Here is a 27,989-nt window from a genome sequence, read left to right as displayed (position 1 = left end):
GGGGGTTTCCTAATGAAGCCGAAGTCCCAGCCCTGTGCCTTCCCTGCATAGGTTGGGAATATTGCACGGATCTTTACCTCCTGCCTCTCCTGTTCCCACCCCCTCGCCCTCCTATGGGAAACGGTGCGGCCGGGGGTGGGGGGAGGCCAGCCCTTTTATAAGCGTGGTCTTGCGGCAAGTCGAAGTTGACAGGAGTGGTGGGAGATTTGGCTCGCTCCGAGATACCCACTTCCCAAGCCTTGGAGTCCCTTGGGATGACCAAAGGGGGAATGGAGTCAGTCGAAGTGTTCACGTCTGAAGGCAAAGGCAGGGGCTTGAAAGCGCAGAAGGAATTCTTGCCTGGGGATGTCATCTTTGCGGAGCCAGCCTACGCTGCCGTGGTTTTTGATAGGTAAGAGAAAAGCACTTCTAAAACACAGACTGAAAGTCATTTCGATGCAAAATTTCATCTGGCCGGACGGGTAAAACTTTGAAAGCGTCTGCACAGCATCAGAGAAGGGTGCGAGGGGAAGTCAGAAGCACTTCTGTAAAGATGCATTCACAGCTTACAGTCAGTGTCTTTCCCAGGGCTCAGATCAGCCTTTTTACTTTTAATATGGTGCAATCTGTTTCCAGGATGTGATCTTGCAAGGCACTCAGTGCTGTCAGCTTTTACCAAATGTGGTGGAAGTTGCATGTATTCAGTGCCTCACAAAACCAGACCCATGTTACGCTCTGGTGAACTGCCAGGAGTTAGTGTAATTCAGGTACAGCAATCTCAGACTGACTTTGCTGAAGCCTCTGATGTATAATGCCTGATAAAAGTGAGTTACATTGTACTCTGCTCACATGTACCACCTCCCAGCTGTACACGCCGCTTCATTGCCTGCTGCCTTCCAACTTGAAGCTAGCGGGGATCTGCGAATGGTATTGTTTCTGTTGAAGTGATTCTATATTTATAGCTAGCCGAGTTAACTGGAGACAAGTTTCTGCTTTCAGTCTTGCACGAGACTGGTTTTAAATTTTTGTTCACACTGATGTAGCCAGAAACTGAACTCTGCTGCAAATGCATTTTTCTTTTCTGCTGCTTGTTTCAAGGGTGAACAACATTCGATCAACCTGCGCTGCTGGTGTGGCTGGTAGGTGCCCACTTCTGCTCTTCAAATCAGTGGAAGATTCACTTAAATACCATGAAAGCTAAAAGACTCAAAGAACCAACTTCTATGTTAATCTCCCATGGGATAAATCTAGAATAAAGCCTCAGACATGAATGGAATTTGTTCAGCCTTACGATATGCTGAGAACAGAATTTGGCCCAAACTATTTAAACAAGGAGGTAGATGTCAGCTGAAGGTTTCGTTGTGGGCTTAGGAAATTTGTGAGCATTCTTCAAGGGTGTCATGGTGAGTCCCAAGACTGGTTTTTTTGTCCCAAACTGCCAGTGACTTCAGTGAATGTTCTGAACGCTAAATAGGGCAGTGAGGGATTCTGCCTAGCTGAGATTTCCCTGATTGAATCAGCTCCGCTAATGAAGTCTGGGATGCAAGCAGAGCTCATGCTGCTGTTTTAATCCTGGTCATCTTGTGGCTGAAGCTGATTCTTGCTACTGTGTGATCTGGCAATAGCAGAGAATTGGGGATTAAATGGACAGAGCAGGAAATAAGGGTTTTTTGTGTCTTTCATTCACTTTTTCCTTGGCCTTAAAGACCGCCAGTGGGTGAACATGTTTATGAATCTTTACAATAACAGCTATGACACTTTTTAGTTTGTATTTTAATGTCATTGCAAGAGCTCACATTAAAAATGTCACTTTTTATTTTAAAACATTAAGTTCTTGAATTCTTAACCCTGAGTTCAATTACAGTCGTTAGTGACAAAACCATCTCTCCTTGACGTGTCCTAGCTCTTGTACTTCAGTTTCACTGGTGTCACTAGCTGGAATCTTACTATGATACTGTTTGCTTCGGAAGTGCCTATTATGGACAATGATTTCTCCCATATGCTGTATTAAAAATACTAACTGTCCTTTAAATAATTGAAAACATTTTGCCTTTTGATTGCTGGTTGAGAATTTTTTTTCTTCTATGTGAAATGTTGCAAGCATCATGCATAGAGTAGAGCTGCTCATGCTGAAGAGTTACAACTCACTGCATTTTCAAATGTCACTTGTGTAATGTGAGATAAGGGGAGAAACTATCACCACATCAGCTCTTAGACTGCAGACTGTGTCTTAGGCTTAGGTTTCCAACAGAAAATCTCGGATGGGGAGAGGTGTGCTTCCCTCCCTCCCCAGGCTGTGTTTGTTTAGCTCCCAGAGGGCAGATCCAGACATGGAGAAGCAAGGGGGTAAGGTAAACACATCCCTTCTCTGCAACTGCAGAGGATGGGGACAACTTCAGTCATTCTTATCTCTCTGCTTCTTCTTCATGCTGCTGTGCAACAATAATGGACTCTTGCCCTCCAGTGGCACATTTGATCCCAAAGCACTTTATATATGTCAGTGGTGAAATGCATTCCCAAAATCTCTGAAGCAGGCGGTGCCAACTAAATGCTTGTTGGTTAGTGCTAGGCAGGGAATATCCTGCGCCTGAGATATAATGAAAACATGCATTTTTCTTGTGAAAACTGCTTTAATGTTTTTCACACACACACACAGGGCTTTGGTTTTGAGATATCTTCTATTGCTGTCCCAGGGTATTCAATGGCATAAACCCCCAGTGAATCGATTGCTGTAGAAGGATAGCCTGGATCCTTGTAGGACCTGCAAGAATAAATCCACACTGGGCCATGGTGGCTGGTTTTGCCCTGAAAGAACTGCTGTTGCCTCTGCATGGATGAAGAGCCCAATGAAGAGGCATGTGTTTTTCCAAGCCCAGAAACAAGCATTTATAGGTCCTAAAACTGGTGTTAAGTCTACGCTATTAAAAAGGGTCTCACCCACCCTGCATTGGGAAACCCAAAGTCCTGAGTCCCCCATTCTAATTCCATTCAGCATCTTTGTCTCTTGCTGAAAGCAGTGTGTATGTGTACTATGGAAAGGGGATTCAAATATGAGTGATTGGTGGGTTTAATTTTTCAGCTCAGGTCCTACCAAATATGTGACCAGATTTTCCACAGAGCTCAGCTTTTTTTCCCTATAAAAGCCACCATAGAAGCACTAGAGTGCAGAGTTGGTCTGTACTTTGCAGCCCTTTGAGAAGTCTGGTCCTAGTATGGATGCTGAGCCCCTGAAATCTTGCCCCCAATTTTGCTGTTCTGAATGTGATGTGTATGCGTGGCAATCACACTGCAGTAGCCACACTGCAATCTTCTGCATGTCTGCATGTGATGTGGCAACACAGCAGGCAAGTGAAGGTCTCTTTTTCAGATTAGTAGAAGCTGCTCTTCAGAGATACAACAGTGTTTTCTTGGTGTGGCCATACTACAGGATGGAAAGCAGCTTGTGTTTGTGCCTGGACACAAAGCTGTCAAGAGATGCGAGGTTACTGTTCAGAAATGGGGGGGGCCCCATAAAAGCCGATCGTCCTTTGACCTGGTGAAGAACATAATTATGAAATGAAAAATTTGCATTCATAGAATCACAGAATCACAGAATCACTAAGGTTGGAAAAGACCTGCAAGATCATCAAGTCCAACTATCAACTAACACCACCATGCCCATTAAACCATGTCCCACAATGCCTTGTCCGCACGTTCCTTGAACACTTCCAGTGATGGTGACTCCACCACTTCCCTGGGCAGCTTTTTCCAGTGTTTCAGCATTCTCTCAGTAAAGAAATTTTTCCTAATATCCAGCCTGAACCTCCCCTGGCACAACTTGAGGCCATTTCCTCTTGTCCTATCACTTGTCACTTGGGAGAAGAGACCAACACCCACCCCTCTGCAACCCCCTTTCAGGTAGTTGTAGAGAGCGATAAGGTCTCCCCTCAGCCTCCTCTTCTGCAGACTGAACAGCCCCATTACCTGCTGTAGGTGTTTAACTTCAGGTGTCTAAGTGAGAAACCCCTCCATAGGGCTGTAGCATAGCAGAAACCTACCTTTAATACTCTGAGAAACTATCGGCAGAACAAACCTCTTTGCCCTGACTGTACAGGGATCTTTGGAGCCTGAACAGCTAATTTTGGCACCCGGTGTTAGGTGCTCACAGCAGAAAGTGTGGGGACCCTTTGGGCTTAAATGATGCAAAGGCCCTACTCCATATATTGATGTGAGGAATTGCAGAAGCAATGTTGACCTTAGGCTGTCACCCACCTGCACTGTATGAATGCCTGTCTTTCAGTAGGAGACTGCGTTTGAGGAGGTGCTGAGAATTTTATTTTGCTAGGAAAAGGAGATGTTTTGTTTGACAAAACCCTATAACCAGCCATCATATGCTGAGCAAATAAGACCCATCAGTTTAACTGGACCAACCTACAGAGTGATGTGATGGCTTGTCCAGCAATATGCTTTTGGATTCAGCTTGCAAATTAAGACACCCAAAACTAAGGTCTGTTATAAGTGTGTGCATAGAGCTAGGCGCAGGATTCGGTTGCCATAGGTGTTTAGTGTCATTTGAGATGCCCCAGGGTGTCTGAGACATCCTCTTAGGGCTGACAGGTACAAAACAGGATTTATGAGAATCAGGCCGCCTCTCAGGTCAAATGGGTGTCCCTGAAGAGCCTAAAATAACACTAGGCTCCTATGTCCAGGCAAGTGAATCCAGCCCTAAGTGCCCATTACAGTCAATGGAGCACTATAATGTGCACCGAACACAGACACCTACCTTTGAGCTGAATGGCTTTCCAGACCCCGCTGAATATTTTGATGGGATTTCTACTTAGACACTTAGACACTACAGGTAAGCACATCTAGGTGTCTAAATCTGCAGACTGCATCCCACCCTGGAAGCCCCTGAAGGTCACAGGGACCCTGAAGGTCCCTGAAGGTCCCTGAATTCATTAAGGCTGGTGAGGGCTTGTACTCTTCAACCCAATGATGGTCGTCTGAGCAGCAGTTTCTTACCCGGTGCCAGAGACTTTTAGTCCAGAAGTACATAAAACTCAAAGTGAAGCTAAAGAAGGTTCCTACAGACATCAGCCAGCTCATGGTTTCTTAGATTTTAAGGCCAGGGTATGACTCACAAGGCTAACCCTGTTCATTGCAGGGGGGTTGGACTAGATGACCTTTAAATGTCCCTTCCAACACAAACCATTCTATGATTCTATAACATTTTGCATAACACAGTGGTTACGTGGCATTGACTCCTGCATCAAGCCCATTAATTCTATCTGAACTAGAGCAGGCTGTTTAGAGAGACAGTGAATACTGATTGAAAGGGGGTGCAGATCTCAGTGTGATCTCCGGTATTTTGCTGTTTGGATAAAGTGCATACACACTCTCTGGTCTGTGTTTGAATCAGCCTTGCTGTTATCAGCTGAAATAGCACTCAGAAAACACCAGTGACAGGCTCGCTTTTCCCTAAAATAGATGCAGAAAGTAGGAAATATATCTTCTCAAGGGATTCTTTGCCTTTGTTGGGGCCGTTTTTCAATTTGCAAAGCCCCTGTGCATTCCCCATTGACATTACCTCTCACTGAAGCTTTCTCTAGTGCTGTACTTATGTGCTGGGGTTTAATCCTTCCCTCCTCCCTCTTCACTTTCTCTTTGAAGATCCCAGGTCTCCTTTCCTGACTGCCACCTTCAGGATGATGGCATTCCCATTGCCTGGGATCAATGTACAGTATGTGACCTTCTCCTCTGGCATGTCATTTGGCTCTTGAGCCTGTAAGAGTTTACATTTCCTACAGGCATGGGGATGCCTTATATATCTCTGTCAACCTTCATCAGGAGAAAGTTTGCTCTTTAACCAGTGGAGTTTGAGAGACAGTAGTCAAGGCAAACAGTGTCATGTGGTAGAAAGCCAAGATCACCTGATGATCTGCTTGATGAGTGATCTGCAAATTGCTAAAAACCTGAGATCATGCAATTTTTTCACTCCTTTTTGATGTACGAAGCAGGCCCAAAACATTTTCCAAGGCAAATGTGGGGAGCTCCATTACTGTAGCTGGGATGACCTAGGGATATAAGAAATGCAAATTTTTCCATAACAGTATGACTCTGAAAAGATTATGGAAGCAAATTCTTTGAGTTGATACCAATAAAAACTGAGGGCTAATGTGATCATATTCACATTGTTTAAAATTTTCTGGGGGTTGATTTTTTATTATTATCTCATTTGTTCAAAAGCTTAAATAAAACCTGGGAGAAAACCTAGCTTTTTTAAAGGAAACCACACTCACACCTCTTTAAAAAGAGGCTGAGAAAGCTTGTAATGAAAGACTAAAAATAAAGAAGTCTAAAATTAGTCTCTTTTAGACTAATCCTCCACTCAAATCAGACAAACTAGGATGTGTCATCCCTGACATTTTAGAGATAAAAGTACTAAGTTCAAATCCCCCTTTTTAAAGAGGCAAAATTATTCTTGTGCTAATAATTCAGCATTACAGGTATCCTCAGTAGAAGCCAGTTATTGAATACCTCCCTTTTCCTTTCACTGCTGAAAGGGCAGGTGCATTTCCTTACGTTGTGTTGTTTAATGAAGTGTTTACAGCTTCTGCTTTGAAAGCCGAGTGGACTTTGCCTACATCTCAGACTATTCTTATGCCATCCTCTGTAGGATGTTGAGGAGAGAGATGCATAGCCAGCCAATAATAAATATGAAGCAGGCGGACTTAGGTGTAAGTTAGGTCATCTGTGTGTGTCATCTATGATGTACAGAATAGAATAAACTCACGTTAAATAGCTTGTGAGCTTCTCACCATGCCCATTAGCTGTTCAGTGAAATCCTCCTTTTATTCCTTTGCACTACAGCCATCTCACCTTGCTTTTCCAGATCAGTGAATGAGATGCTCTGGGTGCTGGATGGGAAATGATTGGCAGATGTTTGGGTTGTGCACAGCTCAGAGATGAGGTTAATATATTTCCTGTGGCAGTGCTCAGCCCTCTGTCCTGGCAGGTCCAACAGATCTTAATCCATCTGAATCCAATCCAAGCAGTCACAAGAGCTATTTGTTTCTTCTGCTTTCACTGAGAGCCGTGCTTGCGGGAGCCATGGTTTAGTTGACAGTGCTCTGTCACCTCTTGCATTTGTTGGCTGGCACTTATAATCATTGCTTTTGTGCCTGTAGCTACATCCAGGATTAGCAGTAGTTGTGTGTCTCATCTACATAATATCAGACCTCATGAGCCCCTGAGAGTTCAGCTCAGCTGATCCTTGGATGAGGGGCCAAGGAAACCTGAGGCTCCTCAGAAAGTCATTTAATGAGTCAGTCAGTGGCACCCGTCCTCCAAGTCAGTCCTAAATCCCTGACCTGGAAAGGCTTGGACAGGCTGGAGAAATCACTGTGCTAATGAAGATCCTGCTTTTGGGCAGGGTGAAAAAGAGAAGTTCTCACTATGTATGTGTGGAAGATGGCAGTGAATGAATGGCCACAGATCACCTCAGAGGTCATGGTGTACATAGACACAGCAGAAAGCAGATGTATTGTCCCTGTGTTAAAGCAAGGGAAGCTGAGCACTGAGTCTCTAAGTGTTCAAACCTCCAGGCTCCTGGGTAGGTCCCATACATCTCCCCAGAAACCAGCTGCCTGGCCATGCAGCATCCTGACCGTGTGGGCATGGGCTGCTCTCTATAGGGAGAGGAAGCTCCATCCAGGCCACCTAGAGCCATTTCAGGTTGTGATAAACACTTTCTAGGCCAGACAGAGAAGGCTTTATAGATCAGTGATTTCCACAGGCTGAGAGACTTGGATTTAACCTCAGGCTGCTCCCTCTGTCCTTGGGGGACCTTAACCATTGCAGAGGGCCTGACAGTGGAGACTGTGGATCACTGCAACCCTTTGGTGTCCTTGGTGTTGTCCTTGTCTTCCTCCAGGACAGATGGTATCAGAGCCTGCTGTAAGGTCCAGCCCTGGGGCCAAGGGAGAGCCCCACTTTGCCATCCCCATTTGGGGTTTCTGGCTCTGAGCACCTCCGGGATGGCAGGAGTGTGCACGACTGCCTGGGGGCACCTGGGGGATTTAGGTGCTTGCAGGGTCGGGCAGTGCTCGAGCAATGTTTGTTGAAGATTTAGGCAATAGATCTCAAATACCTGTGTCTCCTGATTTTTTTACCACACCAAGAGCTGAGCCCAAGCCTCTGGAGACCTGGTAATGCGCATTATCAATAAATCCAGTCTTCTTTTAAACCATTTCTGAGCATGGAGGATCCTGTGAGGGTTTTGTGAGAGATGTGGTATTTCTTATACCTGCCAGTCAGATTATCTATGAGTAATTGTGTCTGCAGTTTCAATACCACATGAACTGTTCCTTCACCTCCTTGGGAAGTCTTGTATAACTTTTTTTTGTGCATTTCTGCATCTCCTTAGAAACAAGGGCTTTCCAGGGCTGGCAGTAAGTTCCACCAGCTGGGTTTGCTTTGGAAACTCTGGACACCCTGTGTGATAAACAGCAAAATGCAAAGACAACATTTCAGTATTTTTCTGTTCTCAGAGAGCGAGCTGGTGGGAGACAAGCCTCTGTTTGAGGACTCGGGTTTTGCTGCACTGTATTCCCCTCCAACCTGTCATACCTCTCTACAAGGAAACTTCTTTAACTGCCTTTTAGGTTTCTAACTGCCCTCAAAACCCACAGAAGGCAGGAGGGAGCCCCATTCCCTGCACGAGATATCTCCCCGTGCTTCCCAGCACGACGTAACCACACGGGTTTTATCAGCTCTCTGGTTCTCCTTTGCCTTACAAGGAGTGTAATCTCCCTTGCACCTCTCTGCCCCTCTGACTTGACAGCTGACAGAGCACAGCCTCGCATTTCTCACCAGCTCCCAGCTCTTTCATTTGACTTAATGGAGTTGGCTGCATCCCCCTTCCCGGACATGTGCTCCCCCCTGCCCCATCCCGGGTGCTTACCTTGCGTCAGACTCCCTCCCGTGTGCCGGCACTCCTCACTGTCGTGTTCCAAACCTCATTTTTGTACGTGGTTTTGTCTGCTGCAGGCCGTCCTGCTTTAAATCAATGGCCCTCTGTTTTAAATCAATGACCCTCTTCATCCTGCAAGAGCCAGAGCGCAGGGTGGATTGTGTCAGCAGCTCATGCAATAGTGCCAGAGGAATTAAAGTGCATTTTAAGTGTACTCTGATAGATACAAATATGCATACCTGTGTTTATATATGTATGTATAGTGGAGAGGGAGGACAGTCTTGGGACTGGGGACGCCGGGGCTGTGGGTCTGATTCCTGCCTGTGACACAGCCTCCTCATGTGATCATGAATATATTTTTTTATTTCCTTGTGCCTCAGTTTCCCCACTATGGGCTGTGGGCAATGATAATGTTCCCTTAGTAATGAAGCCTCTGAGGTCAGTGAGCTTTTTGCAATGATGAGAACCTCCCTCCTGGGGCTGACTGAGTGTGTGGGAATGTGTCTAAGTGATGGGAATTTAAATTCTCCCTTAGTGTCGAGCCTGTCTGGAGGCAGAGATAAAGTGGGCAGTTGCCTGGAGAAGCAGACAGCTGGGGACAACAAGTCAGGCAGGGAAAAGCCTTCTCTAGCAGCAAGGGGAAAGTTTTTTGGGCAGGAGACCAAAGTGTCTCCCCCTCCTTCCCGATGAAAGAACAAGCAGCTGGACGTGTGAAAAGGGCACATGGGGGAGGTTTCCTCTGGGTCCGGTACCCTGGATACTCTCAGGGGGAGAATATCAGGTTAGACTTCTTCATCAGTATCCTGTGATACATTCCTCCCCTGGCCTTGGTTATAGTTACCTACATACAACTGTAGGATGTTTCTTGCAAATCCTATTTTGAACCCCCCAAAGAAGCAACCTGCTCCTTTTGAAAGGTGTTTCCCAGTTATCCCATGACTGTCTAACTCACAGTAACCTCTCAGCTACTTAAACCGCGGAGCCAGGAGCAGGAATAGCCAGTGAGCAGCACTTACTGCTGCTGGCATCAGAGAAAGACATGTCAGGCTTTTGGATTTGGAGGAGAAATCTGTATTGCTAGCTCATCTGCAGGAAAGTGTTAAATGGCCTAAAGAGCACAGCACTAAAGCTGACACCAGACTGAACAGGGAGGACTTCATGCCCTGGGAGCGGAGCACATCCTTACACCAGGCACTGCGCTCATTATCTTTAATGTTTAACGAGACCCCCATGGGTGGCATATTCTGGGCCATTGACCAGCACTAAATTGTTGATGTTCTTAGCTCAGCAACATACCAGCCTTGTGAAGATGAAAGATCCTCTGGGTTTATTAATAAAATCTTATGGCGGTCATAAATGCAAGTACTAATGCCTAAGTTTGGCGTTACAGCCAGCCCACCACATGTCCTACCCCAGCCAGTGCTCCTGCGAGCTCTTGAGAGTTCATCTTTCCTCTGTCTTCAGCTGTTTGGTGTTTCTTGTCCATCCCTGGGCAGCTGAAAATCCACTTGCCCCTCGGCAGTCATGCCTGGGGATCTGCTGAGTGGCTGGGAGCCTGCCCTGGTCCCTCAGACCTTCACTAATCCATGCTAAGCATCTGTCTGGAGTCAGTGGAACCAGGAGAGCCCCAAACCCAGCTGGACTGGGGCTCTGTGCTGCTCTCTCCTGATGGTGGACAGCCAGGAGACATGTGCTGCAACCGAAGGAAGGAGGAGAAGACATAAAACAGCCTGTGATGAGAAGATCTACCTTGAAGGAGGCTGTTCTCTTGGCTTCCTCATGTCATTTCCAACACAACGCCACAACTGCCAAGTGCAATGCCTCCAGTACAGCTACACCTTTGGCCCAGTGACAAAAAGAAGTGACAAGCAAAGTTGCTTTTTAATGCGTGGAAACGTATCTTGGTTTCAAGCAGCACAAACACGGGGTTTCCCTATGCAACCACTTCAATCTATCACTCTTCTTCATTGTGATACACCTCTGGTCTGCTCACTAGCAGAGCATTTCTGATGTATATTTTTATCCCCACAGCATGCCTGCGCCTAAGGAAAGCTTAGGAGAGCAGTTAGAACAGCTCAGAGCCATGCTCCTGTTTGGTCCCTCTCGCTCAATGTTTTCCTAAGTCTCAGGTACGGTGGTGGCCACTGCCCCATTTTGTGACCTGGTCCGTGTGAGGCCCAGGAAAGCCTTAGAGCTCAGCAGGGGTTCACTTTAGCCAAATTCAAAGGCTTTGTAGGCAGGTGAAGCTCTCAGGCTGGCTCTTTGCCTTCATGTTCTTCTTCGTGCTCGCCACCCACAGACTCATTAGGCATCTGCTTTCTGCTCAGCAGATGGATGGCTGGTGCTTCAGTACGGGCCAGACAGAAAACGAAAACAGACTGAAAATCCTATTAACAGTGTTGGGGCTGTGAGGAGGAGCAGATGAGCTGCAGACAAGAGGGCTGAGAGCTGGGGAATGCTTTATTGCTGTCCTCCTTTAAACAAAATATTTGTCTCTCCTCCCAAAAAATCTCGGGGGGTCCATCCTTAGTGGGTGTGGGGAAACCAGGGATGCGAAGCTGGCAGGACCCTCACTGCGTGGAGCTGGCCCTTCACTGAGGTACGAGCTAACAGGTCCTTCTGTCCCTCCAGCCTGACGCACGTCATCTGTCACACCTGCTTCAAACGACAGGAAAGGCTCCACCGCTGCGGCCAGTGCAAGTTTGCCTACTACTGCGACCGGACCTGCCAGAGAGCGGCTTGGCTGAACCACAAAAATGAGTGCTCTGCCATCAAGAAGCACGGCAAGGCACCCACCGAAAACATCAGGTGAGAGCTGGCCCCCAGGGGCTGAGCTGGCAGCCTGGGAATGGTGGGAGAGGACAGAGCATCCCTCCGGACGGTAGCAAGGAAGAGCTGGGTGACCTGATTTGGACAGGGTGGAGGTGGGAGACAGTTTGGGAAAGGCCAGGAGCATCGGGGAGCTGACGGGATCAGAACCTGGAGGAGCATCCGGGGTGCAAGGGGGTCATGTTCCTGCTTTTTTTTTTGGTGGTGGGCCCCAAAAACTCTACTGCAGCTGAACGTGGTGAGGCAAACCCACCCAGGGTGGTTTAGGAGGTGTGGGAAAGTGGGGAGTAGGTGGAAAAGTGGAAGAGGACATGGCTCTTCCCAATTTGTCTACAGGATACATTGATTTGGATTCACATCCCGGCTCCGTTATTAGAAAATGAGAGGAAGCCCCAGGGAAATGAGAGCCATTGTGGAAGGCTGGGGATCTGGGGGTCTGTAGCACTTCTTCAGATGAGAACATAGATGCTGGGGCAAAACCCTGTATCTGTCTCCCTTTCCTTCAAAAGCCCGTGGATGGTGACCAGCCATCAGCCATCCAGTGCTGAGCCTGTCTCAAGTCTGTCTGCACACAATTTCTCACCCAAAAAATGAATTTTCATGGCCCTTTAGTCCTTATCCTTGCACTGGGTGGTGGTGCTGAAGCCTGGGGCTCTCTCCTGGCCAGGCTGGCTGCCCGCATCATGTGGAAGATAGAGAGGGAAGGCAGTGGACTGGCAGAGGGCTGCCTGGTCTCCATCGATGACCTGCAGAACCACGTGGACAGCTTTGACGAGGAGGAGAAGAAGGAGCTCCGCGCTGATGTGGAGAGCTTCCTCGAGTTTTGGCCACCTCAGAGCCAGCAGTTCGGCATGCAATACATCTCCCACATATTCGGAGTGGTACGTCAGAGGGGTGGGAGAGCAAACGGGGGGCTGCTTTTAATGCCAGTTCCCCAGAGAAACTCTCCAACTGGCCTGAGTTGAGGATGCCAAAGTTCATCCCTCTCTTGCCCTTAAGAGGCCATAGCGGTTGGAATAGCCGAGACTGGCATTTGCTGCAGGCGGTTTGAATACTGCTGCATTCCCCATCTGCATTGCTTCTGCACTGGCACTGGGAAACTGAGTCACGCCAAGGTGAAGGTCTGAAACCTTTTATCTATCTAACCATGCAGGCAAGTGGCTTGCTCAACTGTAGGTGCTGCATTGTCATCACAAGTCCCACTGGGCATCTCTGCACCTGGGAGAGATGAGAAAATCTATTTAAATATATTTTTAATAAATATACTTAGAATATATTTGAATAGAGCAGATCTGTTTTAGTGTGTGCATTAATGTCTATTATATACTGTGTGCATCAGATTTTTACATGCATATTATAAAAATACATATTTTATATATATATATAAAATAAAATAGGTAATATATGCTAAAGATATTTAATAATATCCATTACTAACTTGTTAACTACAAATTTTTGTTCTCAGTGTAGCAGAGAGGGAAATTCCCAGAAGCCAGTTCAGGCTGAGCTGCTCTGCCCCCAGCCCTGGTACCAGTCAGTGTATCCCGGACTGCACTAACCCCTCAGCTAGCAACACTGCCTGAGGGGCCAGGGTGAGCTGAGCTGAGATGCACACTCTGCTTGCACCTCTGCTGATGGTTGCTGTGGCGGAGAAGTTGGCTTTGCCAGCGCTAGCACAGGGAGCACACACAGCATCCTTTGGTACCCACCCCACGAAGAAAATCCAGTCCACTGGGCGCGGGGAGACCTATGTACTAGTGACCGACATAACTTGCCCATGTGGAAGTAAGGAAGTACAAATAAAGTACAGAATCAGTTAAGAAAGGAAATAAAACAATTAACAGAGTAAAATAATTAGCAGCTGAGTTAATTATTTCCTTTGGCATATCCTATCACATTTTCTCTTTGCAAATATTTCCTTTGTTTATGTTTGCAACTAAAAACTGTCCCATTCATATGTGATAATAATGTACCATATAGAAAAGTATAATAATTTATTCCTGGCATGTGTGTCACCCAAAAGTAGTCATTCTGAAAATTGTCTGCGACTCATAACGAACAGTAGTAATTGGTTTTTATAAGCTCTGTAGGCCACCCAGCAAATGTGACCAACTTGAGTGCACCTCTCAAGGTTAATTTCTAACTGACACCTGCTTTAATAAGTGTGAACTTTGCTTTCTGTCTAGGCTCTGCTTAAATTGCCTCAAATTCATTTTCCTGTGACCTTTTTCTGAATTATTTGCAGGAAGCGAATATAAGGCAACCAATGCATGGTCAAACCAAATTTATCTTAGACATCCCAAGTGAATATTAACAGCAAATATTCTGCAGCATTTACTCAGCTTTGCTCTGAGTTGGTCCATCGGCATGAGTCCTGCACTGCTTCTCTTCTGATGTTTTATCCCAACTAAAGATGTTGTTTCTAGAACTACCTTCTGCAATGATCTCGTAGGCACTCCTTTCTCCTTAAAGTTTGGAGATGGGATGCTGGAGATATACCTCTTCTAAAGCATCAGCAGGAATTGAGAAATCCTGAGAGCAGCTGAGTTCAGCTTTTTCTCTCTTAATGCTTCTTCCTGCCTATGTTTTGGGACTAGATCAGCTGCAACGGCTTTACGCTCAGTGACCAAAGAGGACTGCAGGCTGTTGGTGTGGGAATCTTCCCCAACCTCTGCCAGGCCAACCATGACTGCTGGCCCAACTGTACTGTCATCTTCAACAATGGCAAGTGAGTGGATATTTCTTTCCTCGGGTGCAGTGGGGATGCTTCCTAACGGGCAACTCATCAGACTGCTAACCCCACAGTGTCAGATCCCTGCCCCAGAAAATCTGTTCATTCTCATTTCCTTCTCTAGCTCAGAAACAAAAAAAAATCAGGATTTTCTTTCTAAAGAGGAGCTGTTTTCTCTCTCACTATTGTTATTTTTAAAAATATTGTCTGATGCACTAAACAAATACACAAGGTTTGACCCCAGATCCAGTGAAGCAGCAAAGAATTTTTCCCTGATTTCTGTGAGTTTTGAAATCAGACTCAAAATAAGCAGATGAAGCACTAAGTAGCTGCCTAGATCACCCCTTATATTGAGGCTTTATTTATAAATAGTTAAGGAACAATTATGGTTAATAAATTATTAAAGATTACACCGAGTCCACAGTCCAAGAGTTTCTCATAACTGAAGCTTGCAATCAGCTGTGTATCACTATCCGCTGATGTGTTTATAACCATTCCTAACACAATCCTCATCTTTGTGAGAGTGTACCATCTCTAATAATTACTGATTAACTCTTTAGCAATGGGATCTTAATGACAATTGTGACTGTTATCTGCAAACCGGGTCACGTGTGAGTGCAGGATGCCCTAAGCTGCTAGGCATTCCCTATTCCCACCCAAGCGCTATAAGAAAACTTCTGCGCGACATGTGAGATGGAAAGAGATTAAGTTGGACATGTTTGGGATGGGATGGGGTGGAATGGGATATTTCAGCAGAGCTGGGAGTGGAGGCTGCTGCTCTCAGTGCTCGGGGCAGCCCGCAGGAGGGATGCTCTGCCCTTCCCAGTCTCCTCCCAGGCCAGAACAGGCAAAACTGCTGTTGATCCAGTAAGTTGCATCGTGTGCAAGACCTTAACTGTGGGAAACTGCTTGCCAAAAAGTGCACAGCCACAGTATTTCATCCAACTTTTCCGCTAGGTCTTAAGATTTTACAAATTCCCATGTTCACCAAACTTTAGTGCTATAAGTTGACCCCCCAGCCTCCCCTTCTTTAACTAACACGTCACTTGTGCACTCCAGTTCTCGCTGCTGGTTTTACCTGATAAAACTATGCCAGCGTTTATCATGCAGCTGGTAAACAAGCAAAGAGAAATCAAAACTGCATTGGGATGATTACCTTGGTGGGAAATAGGGTCTGATCCAAAGTCAGATTGGAGTCTGTGCTCTGATATCCAATTGCCCTGGATCAGATCCATAGTGGGATGATGGAGAACCTCTCCAACCAGCCTGGGAAGTGGAGGAGGTAACTAGCAGTGATAGCAACCCTGAAGTCTGAATTTCTGGGCGGTAAGTAGAGGAATGGCATTTTATTCGCCTGGCAGTTTGTTGAAGCTCCCACATGTATCCTGTAACTGACTTTAAGCTTGACCATCTGGTTATTGGCCAGGTAGATTGTGAAGGTTTCTTATCTTTCTGTGGAAACCTGATGACAAGCCCCTGTTGTGGGAACTGAGCTCTCTATCAGCGCTCAAGGCACAATACCAGACTTGAGGACCCACTAAACTTATCACACAGAGCACAGTCATTGTTGCTGGTATCCCAGTCTGATTTCCATTCCAAGCTGTGTTTTAGAGAGCACGACTACTGATGTCGGTGGAGACATTTCTGTGCAGAGAACTTGCCCCATCGTGCCTGCCAAATGTCAGAGGCAGGTTTTGCTCACTTCCTGGCCGAGACCACTCCTACTATCACAGTGCCAGAACAGCTCTCCCCCAAATCCTCCATGGCTCAGTGATGGGCAATTTGGTTGCATAGCAAAAGCAGAGCTCTACATGCAGCGAGACATGAGCCAGATGCTGGGAATCCCCTTACCCCTGTCAGGATGGTGTCCCGATGCCCTACGCTGTGTACCCATTTTTTTGTTGTACTTGTAACCTGTGTAAACTGCAGATGTTTGTTTTGTCTTTCAGTCATGAGGCTGTAAGATCAATGTTCCACACACAGATGAGGTGGGTTGGTCTTGAAAGCATCATCCTTCCCCTTGCCCTGTACCCCTCATGCCCCATGTTTAATGGAAAAGCTGCAAACAGCCCTGAGGGGCTCCCTCTGCAGAAAATTTCACTTTCCCTGTTTTCTGAACTCCTCCCCCATGTAAAGCCCCACTAAACCCAAACCTCACTTAACTCTGCATTCAGTAGTAAATTAAAACGATAGTGGTAATACTGTGACTGTCTCCCCCATGGTGAATTCCTTCTCTGCCCTCCCACCCTCTCCCTTGGCTTCCTCCCTGTCAGTATTTCCCTTCTCCACTTCTCATTTCTCCTCCCCTGACTACGGCAAGAGTATGAAAGTCAGAACAAGGTCTTGCTAATCTTGTACAGCCCAAAATAAAACCTTGCGTATAAGGAGATGAGAAATGATTGCATTACTGACATACTAAATAGTCCACGTTTCTTCTGCAACAAACGGTGCCCATTGAATATGTTGACCCTCGGTAGCAATACTGTGCCATGTAGGTTTCATCCTTTTTAATCATCATACCCAATTAATGTTTTACCTTTTAATGATGCCACTGTTGGCTGATCCAAACTAAAGAAATCACTAAAATGCATGCAAAAAAAGATACATTCTCTGCTTAGCTCACTGCACTTCGTGTGTTATAGTCAGTCCTGTTAAAGGGACACTGTTGTCTTTAAACTTTAATTTCAAGCAAACACGCAATTTCCTCAAATAAGATGTGAAATACTTTTGAAGTGCTCTTCTTCACCATTGATGCTTACTCAGTGCATTATAGATAGGACCATAAAATCAGGCAAATAAGTTTCACTTCTGATTAGAGTTGCTGTTTTGGGGCAATTTGAGTTTTGAGCTATCAGGCACTCACTGTGCCTGTGTGTGCATCTTTCAAGGTCCTTGGTGCTTGGGGCAGACACCGGGGAAAGAGCACGGGACAAGCTCAGTGGGGTGCTCTCAGATGACAGTGTCTCTTTAACTGTAGTGTTTAAAATATGCCATGTGTTTTCCAGGCTTATCCCAAACGCTATCAATCCCCTCCACACAAGGGATGGCTGCTTAAAATATACCTACGGTGCTTAGGCTATCAGGGGCACCATAAAAGTCAGAGGCTTGATTTTGCTTCTCTGGTTGCATGAGACTCACTTTAACGAAGATCCCGTTAAGTGTGAACAGGAATGTTTATATGTGTAAACCTTTTTGATGGGAAGTGTTCTTTTTCATGCACTTTCTCCTGGAGTAGTGGGTTGCACTTTCTCTGGCTGACATTTTCCCGTGGTTCTGACATAAGTAATAGCTGCCCTTCGTGACGATGGCATGTTTAGTCGTAAATTTTGTATGAAATATGCTGTTGATATGATCTAACACCCAGAGAAGGTCAAGGCCAGCCTCAGGGAGTAGTTTTCACAGCAGCTTTAGCACATCTGAAAGGCTTGGAGCTATGCCCTTGGTGCTGAGAGCTTGTAACAGGAATTACGAGGGAATTACAATCCCTGTGCAGAAATATGATCACACAGAAAAAGTCATGTCCTCCCCAAAAGACTTACTTTTAATGCACCTGGTGAGACTTTTGGGTTCTATGCTACCTATGCCTTTGGTGAGACCATCATTGGCTCCCATCTAAAGCCCCTTGTGTTCAGGTGGGAGCCTGCAGGTCCCCCCCCAGGTCCATCTTGTAGCAGGCACGTGCATGAAACACACTGCTGAGCTCAGCAGGAGGACAAGCAAAGCACATGCTGTCCACGGTGAGGGAGTCCCAGGACTGATGTACCACACAGCAGTGCGATGGTAAGGTGGGAGCTCAGACCGTGGGACTGGCTTCATTTTGATAACCCGTAAGTATGCCTACCTGCAAAAATATGTTTAACCAACTAACTGGACTGAGCAGAGAGCCCAAGGTCATGGGTTTCAAGTGAATTATTTCTAACCGTGAGTAGAGTCACTAGTAGCTAGGGAAGTAGATGGATACAGAAGCACCGCCTCACAATTGGTATTTGATGGGGCTTTTTCCCACTCTGGCCAAATTCTTCAGCCAGTTGTGCCTGTCCAGCTTCCATGACTGAGAGGTGGCCCAGAGTAACTGGGAGATTTAGCTTGTAGAGTGAAACAGCAAGGGCATAGTTTTGAGTGGCCATGTTCTTTAAGACCTTTAGCAGTGAAAGACATGAGAGAAAGGCAGGTGCAAAGATCTGGCTTTGAAAAAACGTGGCATCAATGTGAGGGTTTGCCGTGGATTTTGGTTTAGCAACAGAGACTGGTGATTATCTTGGTTAATATTATCAATATCAGATCAAATAGACTATATAAAAAGTAGAGTATTTCCAGAGAATTGTTTCTAAGCCTTTATGTAGAGGTGCATGAACAGGGTGAGGGCATCTCTTACTGAGCACCCAGAGGGAACATGTCTTAACTTTTTGGAGTGAAAACGATACTGAAAGCAGTACAGCTCGGGATCTGGGAGTCTAGCCAGGGATGTGTGGGTAGCATGCAAAGCAGTACTTAAAAAAAGACCCAAAGTCCAAAGTTGGCATTTTGCAAGGCTCGTTGTGTATTTCTGACCTCAGGGTTTTCTTCTGGTGAGACCTCCTGCAACATAATAAAAAATTATGTCTAGGTTCAGCTCCCATCTGGATAAAGTAATGGAGCCGTTACCTGTTTATAGGTCAGATCCTTACGCAGCCCTGCCAGGGACTTGCAGAGGAGCAGCAGAAACTGGTGTGACTATTTTTTTAATCTGTATTCAGTTAAGCAGACTGCTGCCCATCTCTGCATTGCCTCCCTGAAGAGCTAAAGCAGTACCTTAGGGCAAGGGCTCACCTCTGCAAGGCAGGGGCAGGTCACAGGATTTGTCCCTGATGGCTCTATGGCTGCACCTTTGCTTCTGCGGCTTCTCCAAGTCCACATCTCGTCTCCTTTGCACCCAGGATCGAGCTGCGGGCACTGAGCAAGATTTCTCCAGGGGATGAGCTGACTGTTTCCTATGTGGATTTCCTCAATGTGAGTGAGGAGCGGCGGAAGCAGCTGAAGAAGCAGTATTATTTTGACTGTGCCTGCGAGCACTGCAAGAAACAGATCAAGGACGACCTGATGCTGGCGGTGAAGGAGGGGGAAAGCAAGGTATGGTTTGTCCTGCTGTATCCAAACCCAGAGGTGGCTGCATCTCCTCCACCAAGGCACCTGTGTGTCTCTCTGACTGCAGTTCCTCAGCCTGGGGATGCTCAATAGTGACACAGATTTTGGCAGAAGCCTGACTGACCAATGTAAAAAATCAGAACAGAACTGAACCTTGATTGAGCACAACACCAGTTTGAGCCCACCATGCAAGGCCAGTTTAATCCCTGTAATGCAAGATACATGCAGTTTTTCATTCAAAAAAGCCCACAAAAGTTGCCTTTAACTCTAACCTAACAGTCCATCAACAGGCAGAATGCTAAAATATTGAAAAATTAGGTCTAGAGCTGAGAAAAATGCTGTCATTTAGATTGTGGTTTTTTTGGTGGAACTGAAAGGGAATCAAAGTTTTGAACAGCAGAAAGGAAAACGCGCTGCAGGTGATTCATGTTGACAGGACTCAGCAGCGCTGCTGAAGCTGTACGGTTTGTAAAAAGTGTATCATCACATTGGTTCCAGGAAGGTGGGAAGCCTGAACTTCCAGCCCCTCCTTGCAAAGGTTTGTCACATGGAATTTGTACCATCGCTTGACATTTGTGCATGGTTGTTGTGGACAGACTGACTGTGAAGAATTAACATGTTTGACCATTCATTTTTAAGTAATCTGTGTTTTCCTTGGAGGTTTCACAAGTCATAGAGTGGGAGGGTGTAAGGCTGTGTCTTGCTGTCGGCAGTGGGATGTGTTGCTTGTCCAGCAGCTCCAGTTTATGAGCATGCTGGTAGCTCTAAGAGTTTATTTTTGGTTCCTCTGCCCAAGGATATAATTGCTCATATTTTTTTTCCCTCTGTGGCAGTGTTAACTTAGGGGGTTTCTACTCCTGCAACCTTTACAAAGCGTATAAGGGAAGGCAAGGCAAGGCAGGGCAAGAGCATTTTAATGTATTATCAAGTCGTTGATCTACATTATCGAACAGTCATGTATTGAACCAGACAGTACGGCTCAGGGACTGATGTGGGGCAGGACCAAACAGCGAAGGTGGGATGAGGAACCATGACCTCTTAGACCAGTACTGCCTCCAGGAGAGGTCCATGGAGCTGCACCTTCCTGGGAACGAGTACAAAACCCTCAGCCTCCAGCTCAGCACAGTTACCAGAAAGCCAAGCTCCGTCCCGTGACTCTTCTTTCATATAGGTGGCGGTCAGGAAAGGCTGGATATTGCAGAGCAAGGTTTGGAGAAATGGGATCGAACTGATATCAGGGAACTCCCATGGGAAGTAGGACACGGGACTAGAAGAAACCTTTTGCTTGTTGGGTTCCCCATGGGTGCAAAAGACCCTGCTATAAAATCCCATTACTAAATTATTAAGCTTCATCTTAAGGCTAATCCTGACTACTGAAACTCCCCGCTTCAAATGTAAAGCTGTCCTAGAGCTCAGTCCTCTGATGCAGAAGCATTTTCATCTGACTTTCTGCAGAAGTGTTTTCGAGCACCTCCTCCAGTGGATGGCAAAGAAAAATCTCAGCTCTCATTCAATACCTGCTATCAAGCCTTGACTGAGCAGCGAGATGCACCATCCCCTTTTCATGAGCATTAGAGGTGCTCTGCAGCACGCAGTGGGAAGACACACACTTTTGGGTGAATGTCCTCCACAATCTGAAATGCTCATATACAAAAGCCTGTAACTATGCAAGGTGCATGATTTCAGCTACCAAAAATACACTCTATCCACAGACAATAAGTATCCAGACTGACCTCACCCACAGAGCATGTCTGCTTGCCACCAGCTGTATCGCATTTTCTGAATTCAGGCTCACTTGCCTGAGAGCAGAAACGCTCACAGCTGCGTGGAAAAAGCACTATGAATATATGCAAGATTGACAGCTTCCATCCTCAACAGCTGCTCTGACCTCCAGACCTTCTCCCCTTCCAAATAGTAGCAAAGTTCCCATTGTTTATAATGGCAACAAGCTTAGGGGTCTAGTAAATGCAAGAGAGGATTTTTGTTAGACAAAGCTGCTGTGGAAGTGCTGGTTAAAGTACCTATTCTGGGAGTCTTTACTCAGACAGCATAGCGACGTGATTGGCACTGATGTTAACATTGCCTTTGAATGTGCTCTGTGCACTGGGACACCCTGCATGCTGCTCAAACAGCTGCCAAAACCTGATTAGCTACGATAGCTTCAGTCTAATAATATAGAATAATAAATCATAACACATATATAGGTATCCATAAATAGACCGGTCTACATAGCTCTGAAAAGGTTCTGCTTTTCATTCCATACTAAACTTTCAAGAGCTTTTCATAACTAGCTGAATTTCAGAAGTTCCTCAAAAATCTGATTGACCAGGTGTGGGAAAAAGACAATGGGACAGTCCCACAGTCCTGACTCCAAATCTTTGCATCCTTTGTTGCAACATTGGCTCTCTGCTTTTGGTCTGCACCCAGAGGTCCTGCCTGGCTGCTGGGCACATGCCTGTGCTCTGGCTCTATTGTGTGTCTCCAGACCAGGCGCTTCCTGCAAGCTCCTGGAGTCAGGAGATTGTGGGCTGATTTCAGGTTTCCCGTTTACAAAAAGGAAGGTCGTGATAGCTAGAATAGTTTAAAAATGCAAATTTGAAAGGCTTAGAAAAGTGGAAGATAAAAGATGGTGCTGGATATAATGATGTTATATTTCAGCATTAAATGAAGGGGGAGGAGGCCGCTAGTTAGGAGCTGGTTAGTGTTTTGCCAGGCATGCCAAGATGTGCATCATGCCTTCAAATACATGGTGAAATCCAAACTTCTTTGAGGTGTGTGGGAAACCACATTTCAGTCTCTGGATGCAGCTGAAATCTGAGGTCAACAATCTTGCGGTGTTTGGACCTAATGACAGCATTTCTCAGAGTGGGCAAAGTTTAGTGATCTTTTCTATTCTTATTCCACCCGCCTCTCACTCAAGAGCCTCATTTCTCTCAAGCAGCTGTACTAGGAGCACCTGATACATGCCAACCGGTGGCTTTCACGGCCTCTTTGGCATCTTATGAGACTTCCCAGTTCCAGTGTCAATTCTGTCCCTTTTCCAGAGGAGAGAAGTGGAGGGAAGAGTCGAGGAACCCAGTTATGCATGCCAGACGTACATGGCCACTACCCTGATGAACAACACTCTTGCTGAAGTCAGCAGGAGCTTCATCTCTCAACTTGGTAGAGGGACCATTTCAGCCCAGTCTTGAGAAGGTCTGAGGAGGCACACTGGGATATACAGCCAGCGGTAGGAAGGCAGCAAGTGATGTGGGAAGCATCTCACTGAGCTGGTTTGGGTTCCCAGACTGCAGAACAAGCATCCCTTCAACCAGGGTATTTTGGCATGCATCAGGCATTGCATTTTCCTCACCAGTTTTCCTAACATTGTCCTCAGCCCTCTGCAGAGATGGTGAAAGACGTCATCCAGTTTTCCAAGGACACGCTGGAGAAGATCAACAAGGCCCGCATGGAGGGACTTTACCATGAAGTGAGTCCCAGTGCTTTTTCTCTCTTGCTATATACGCACTGCCAGGGAAAGCAGGTCTTGTCCCTCTCTATGTCAATGATTTAAGGATGAAACAAAGCCCCATTGCTGTAGCCTGAATATCCCCATGTGCTTCCTGCCCTCTTGGCAGCTCAAATTGCAAAAGCTGACACTGGTTTCTGCCCTCTGTAAAGCACGACTGTGTCTGAGACAACATCCCAGACTGATTTCTTTCGTAGTGATGATACAAGAAGGTTCAAGTGACTTCCAGCACCTCCGATTGACACAGGTGTTGAACCAAGGGCCTCCTGGGCAAAAAATGTGAGTTACAGGGCAAGTGTAATGAATCAGCTCTGCCAGGCAATCTCATAAAAAGGAGGGCAGTGGGTTTGGGAGAGGGACAGGACAGTCAGGAGACTTGCCACATTGACATGTGGGCTATGTTTGCCTGTGTTGATCTCTTCACATCCTGGCTCCTGCATGTTGCTCATTTGTTGGGTGCTGAGGATGGGTGTGTGGTGTGGGAGACCCACATCCCACCTGGAGCACAGGCCACAAGGGCAAAGGGTGAGAGAGCTCAAGTCACTTCATCCTTTCTCCCTCTTTTGCTGACCCAGGAAATACTTAATTATTCTCTTCAGAGTGTAACCGCTTCAGGAAAACACTCCAGGCTGAGCAACAGCATTCATTGCATCAAGTGCTTGTGGATGGCACTGGGGTATAGGAGGCCTGTAGGCACTTGTTATCACAAAACCCAGCCTCCTGGGATCTTTCTCCTGAAGAGTAGACATCACTTTTTTCTCACCAGTGTTTTGAATGTAACCCTGGGAGAGAAAGTTTGAGCACCCATCATTTTGCTAGGCTGATGTTTCTTGACAAATCAAAGCATATTCTATCTTCCCCAACCTGCATGGAGGCTGACTTGGCCTCTAGGACTGGTATGGACCATGCAGCCCACAGGGTTTTGGTGTGGCAGCTTTGACGCCAAAGATGCTCTGACTTGCCCTTCCTCTCCCTGCTTCCTCTGGGTGCAGGTCGTGAAGCTGTGCCGCGAGTGCCTGAAGAAACAGGAGCCTGTGCTGGGGGACACGAACATCTACCTCCTGAGGATCCTCAGCATTGCCTCCGAGGTGCTCTCCTACCTCCAGATGTTTGAGGAAGCAGCTGACTACGCTAAGAGGATGGTGGATGGCTACCTGTATGTCTGTGCCCTATTTTTTGGCAGCTCTCTGTGGTTATGCAATGTTAAGCCGTGTGTTATAGGAATAATTTTCTTAGTGTGCTCCCATCAGGGCAGCGGTGCTGGCATTCACATTGGGACCTGATTATATCACCAGACAGAGAGGTACCCCTTCTTAAATGCACAAGAGCTCCCAAACGCCTTGGTTTACTAAACTGTAACTGGCAAATGGTTTGGGTACATCTTTCATTAGCCTTTTCCTTTTGTCTCAGAAGCATCTCAGGGCTGCTCTGGTAGCAAGACTCAGAGCCTGGGTGCAGGACAGAGAGGCTGTCACTGCAGGCGATTCTGTTCCCCTGCACCCTGCAGGAAGGAGAAGTTGCAGAGAAAAGAGAAACCGTGTCAAATAGCTTTCACTCACAATATCCCTTCACTCTTGAATAATACATGGACTTTTGCCTTGGCTAATTGGTATACACAAGTCCTGTGGTAAAAGCTCAGTGAGAATAAAGAAATTCAGGCTTAGTTAAGATCCAGGGCAAACCTCACAGTAAAAATGATGTAATTTATTATTACTGAGGTTTTACTACAGGACTGATGAGTATTAAATAGCAAAAAAAAATATTAAAAAGTAATGGAAACAATGGAGAAGAGAGAAAAGCCCATTTGATCATCTCATCCACGCTCCTGCTGGAGCATCTCATACCCATTACGTGTCTTTTTAGTCAGCTCTACCCCAAAAGGCCTGTGATAGTTTGTTCTTTTTCAGAGGGATGACAGAGTCACCTCCCTGGCTTGCAGGCTTGACAAGCTACTTCATGTCCCAGCCCTGGCACTGAGCTAATTAAATGACATGGAGGAAATTGCTTCCCCTCCCTGTTCCTCAGTTTTTCAGTCCAGAGTGAGGACTGCAGTAATTTCCTTCCTTGCTTTAAGATCTGCCAATTCAATATGCCAAATGAGCCCTTGAAGGCAGCTTTTCAGTTAAGTCCAAGCAACTTCTAACTCTGCCTCAGCTTCTAAAGTTGGATGTAGAGGCCAGGTTTCATTTTCCCCATCTTGGGTACTGACTGTAGGGCAGTGATCTGACAGTCCCCAGAGGCAGAGATGCATCTCCAGGGGGTGAGATGAACATTTCTGGAGTTTCTGGAACCACCTGTTTCCCTCCCCACTTTGAGTGAGAAGCTGGTAATTTTTACATTCTCAATTTAGGCACTTCATTAAGCGTTTGAAGTTAAGTTGGTGCCATCTGGGCAGTAGGGTCAGATCTGGGTTTTGTTTGTACCAAAATAATGTGGAATGACAGAGCTTGGCATTCTCCAACCCAGGTGCCCAACTTTCCCCGTCTGCAGGTTGTTATCCTCTTTCACAACAACTCATGTCCTCGTCTAACTCGTGTCCTCATGTAACTCATGCTTGCCCCTTTCTAAGCAGGGCTGCACATTTCAGTGCACCGAATGCAATATGCTCTTCACTTGAGTAAACAGTCTGCTCTTTGGCAAACATATCACGTCACTGACAAACATTTGGGAAGCCAGATCTTTCCTGAACTAAAGTTACTCAATGTTTTTCCAGGAAAATATACCATCCTAATAATGCACAGCTGGGAATGGCCGTGATGCGGGCAGGAGTGACTCACTGGCATGCTGGTCTCATTGAAGCCGGGCATGGCTTGATATGTAAAGCCTATGCCATTCTCCTGATAACCCATGGACCTTCCCACCCAATTACCAAAGACCTGGAGGTAGGTGTCATCTCCCGTGTTGCCTCTGCTGTTTGTCTGGGCAAAATTACATTCAAGCTGTGGAAACAACCCATCCGTAAGAGCTGAGAGATGTATCAAGTACCAACTGCTTCTTACTAGTGCTGTGGTTGTCTCTAGATTATGTTACAGTCTGCTGGGAAATGCATGTCCCTTCCTATGGGAAATTTTCATCCCTGAAAAATAGCTTTTATTCTGCACCAGGACATACATTAAAAATGGCCACTGAGCCCCTAAATTTTCTTTGAAACTGCTGTGCCCAGGGACAGAGACTCTCATTCTTCAAACAGCCAGATTTTGCTGCTCTCAGATGGATGGCATTAAAATTTGACTGTATCAAATTACGTATAGTGGATGTTCCCAGTTTACCAACTGATTTTCTTTATCAGTGTCCATTCTTCTTTATTTACCACTCCCCAGTCCCTCTAAGCTGCAATGTATTTTTTCCTCAAATAACTGATAGGTGTATTTCCTAGCTTAGGGTCAAGAGCTGCAGATCCTAGAGAATTATAGCTGCAGATCCTAGAGAATTATAGCTGCTCAGATTGGATGAACTTTTTACAATTGCAGCTGGGGATCTGTCATTTCTTTAGCCTTTAACTCAGCTGATATGACCTATTGGCTTTACAGGATTCTCCTTTATTAGCCAAAAAAATTACACGATAACAAATGAAATCCTTTATTGATGTCTTAGTCCCTGTTATAGCCGAGCTATAACCTTTGTTAGTGCAATTTTATATCATCAGAAAAATGAGTATCTAGTACCTAAAGCCAACCTGTCTGATGACTGTTTCCCTGTATAAAGCAGAGGGCGAGACCCCAGCACCTCCATTTCTGTATTTCCCTTCCCACTTACTTTAGGAGGAAAACAGTGGATATATGGCATATGCTTAGCTCTGAGCTCCTAAACCAAGGGTTGAATAAACTCACAGACAGGTGTAAAAAGATTTCCTAAAATCCCTTCTGAGCCTCTGCTGTATGGAATGACTCTGCTCACGGTGAATCCTGGGATGCAGGGGGTGCAGCTGTGACATGGTCAAAGAGGGGCTGAGCATCCCCCTCCTCCCCTCCTGCCTCCTCCCACATGAGGTGCCCCCCACCCCAGTGATGGGTCACACCAAGGGTCAGGCCCTGTGGTGTGGATGGGAAGCACACTCGCTCCCTGGGTCTGCACAGCATCACCTCTGGGTCCTGCATCATGTCTGGGAGCGTGAGGCTTCCCAGCAGCCTGCAGAAGAGCTGGGTGCAGGAAAGGCTGGCGCCTTCTTCACCTTCATAGTACACAGGCAACCAGGTTTGAGAAAGTAACTGGATATCAGTGTCCAGTCAGCTTTGGTCCTGCTGGTGGGACACCTAGATTAAGTTGCATCAGTCATTACACGGCCTAGGACATCCCTGAAGCACGGTCCCCATTTTGGGGCAGTGCATTATTCACTTGCTTTGAGAACCCCTGCGTCACAGGTTTTGTAACCTGTTGTGTCCCTCAGGTCATGCGTGTCCAGACGGAGATGGAGCTGCGCATGTTCCAGCAGAATGAGTTCATGTATTACAAGATGAGGGAAGCTGCCCTCAAAAACCAAAAGATTCAAGTCATGCCTGAACCCAGCAATGAGACCTCACCAAGCCTCTTCCACAAGAAGGAATAAACCCTGAGCTTGATACAAATTTAAGCCTGTGGGATAACATTGCCTGTGGCACCTCCAGACATGGGGAATGTGATACAGGAATGCCGTCTATCCATAGGGATTTTTTCCAGTGGCACCAGAGAGCATGGACCTGCTGTGGGAGAGTCCTGAAAAATCTTCTGAGGGCTCAAAGCAGAAAAGATCTTGGCAGAAGCAACATCCTTTTTCTACCACTAGCATTAAAAATTGAAGCAAAAAAACCTGTTATAAAATTATTTACCTTCTTATTGGAAGCCTGTTTCTCTCTACACAAGTCCTGATCCTGAAGTCCTTGGTTAAATTT

The 27,989-nt window shown here is 46.2% G+C and overlaps 1 protein-coding gene across 2 annotated transcripts; it reads left to right on the top strand.

Moving 5' to 3' along the window:
- Positions 1-27,921, top strand: SMYD1 (SET and MYND domain containing 1). 2 transcript variants are annotated; one of them, XM_059818026.1, is made up of 10 exons: positions 1-391; positions 11,561-11,737; positions 12,426-12,639; positions 14,356-14,486; positions 16,439-16,477; positions 19,406-19,598; positions 22,990-23,082; positions 24,114-24,277; positions 25,835-26,003; positions 27,509-27,921. In XM_059818026.1, exons 1-10 carry the CDS (start codon positions 255-257, stop codon positions 27,665-27,667), a joined length of 1,476 nt encoding a protein of 491 aa, XP_059674009.1. In that variant the 5' UTR covers positions 1-254; the 3' UTR covers positions 27,668-27,921. The 2 variants fall into 2 exon arrangements, with proteins under 2 accessions (XP_059674009.1, XP_059674010.1); XM_059818027.1 differs by lacking the exon at positions 16,439-16,477.
- Positions 27,922-27,989: the final 68 nt, after the last annotated feature.

The sequence above is a fragment of the Gavia stellata genome, chromosome 5 (genome assembly GCF_030936135.1).
Source record: "Gavia stellata isolate bGavSte3 chromosome 5, bGavSte3.hap2, whole genome shotgun sequence".
In the NCBI taxonomy this organism is placed as follows: domain Eukaryota; kingdom Metazoa; phylum Chordata; class Aves; order Gaviiformes; family Gaviidae; genus Gavia; species Gavia stellata.
The sequence above is the reverse complement of the archived record's forward strand: the minus strand, read 5'-3'. Positions and strand labels throughout refer to the sequence as shown.

Bases quoted from the DNA above. Each gene is read 5' to 3' on its own strand.
- SMYD1 (XM_059818026.1), top strand. From the start codon at position 255: ATGACCAAAGGGGGAATGGAGTCAGTCGAAGTGTTCACGTCTGAAGGC. The intron at 14,487-16,438 runs GTGAGTGGATAT...TTTGTCTTTCAG, and splicing joins GTCATCTTCAACAATGGCAA to TCATGAGGCTGTAAGATCAA. The intron at 16,478-19,405 runs GTGGGTTGGTCT...CTTTGCACCCAG, and splicing joins ATGTTCCACACACAGATGAG to GATCGAGCTGCGGGCACTGA.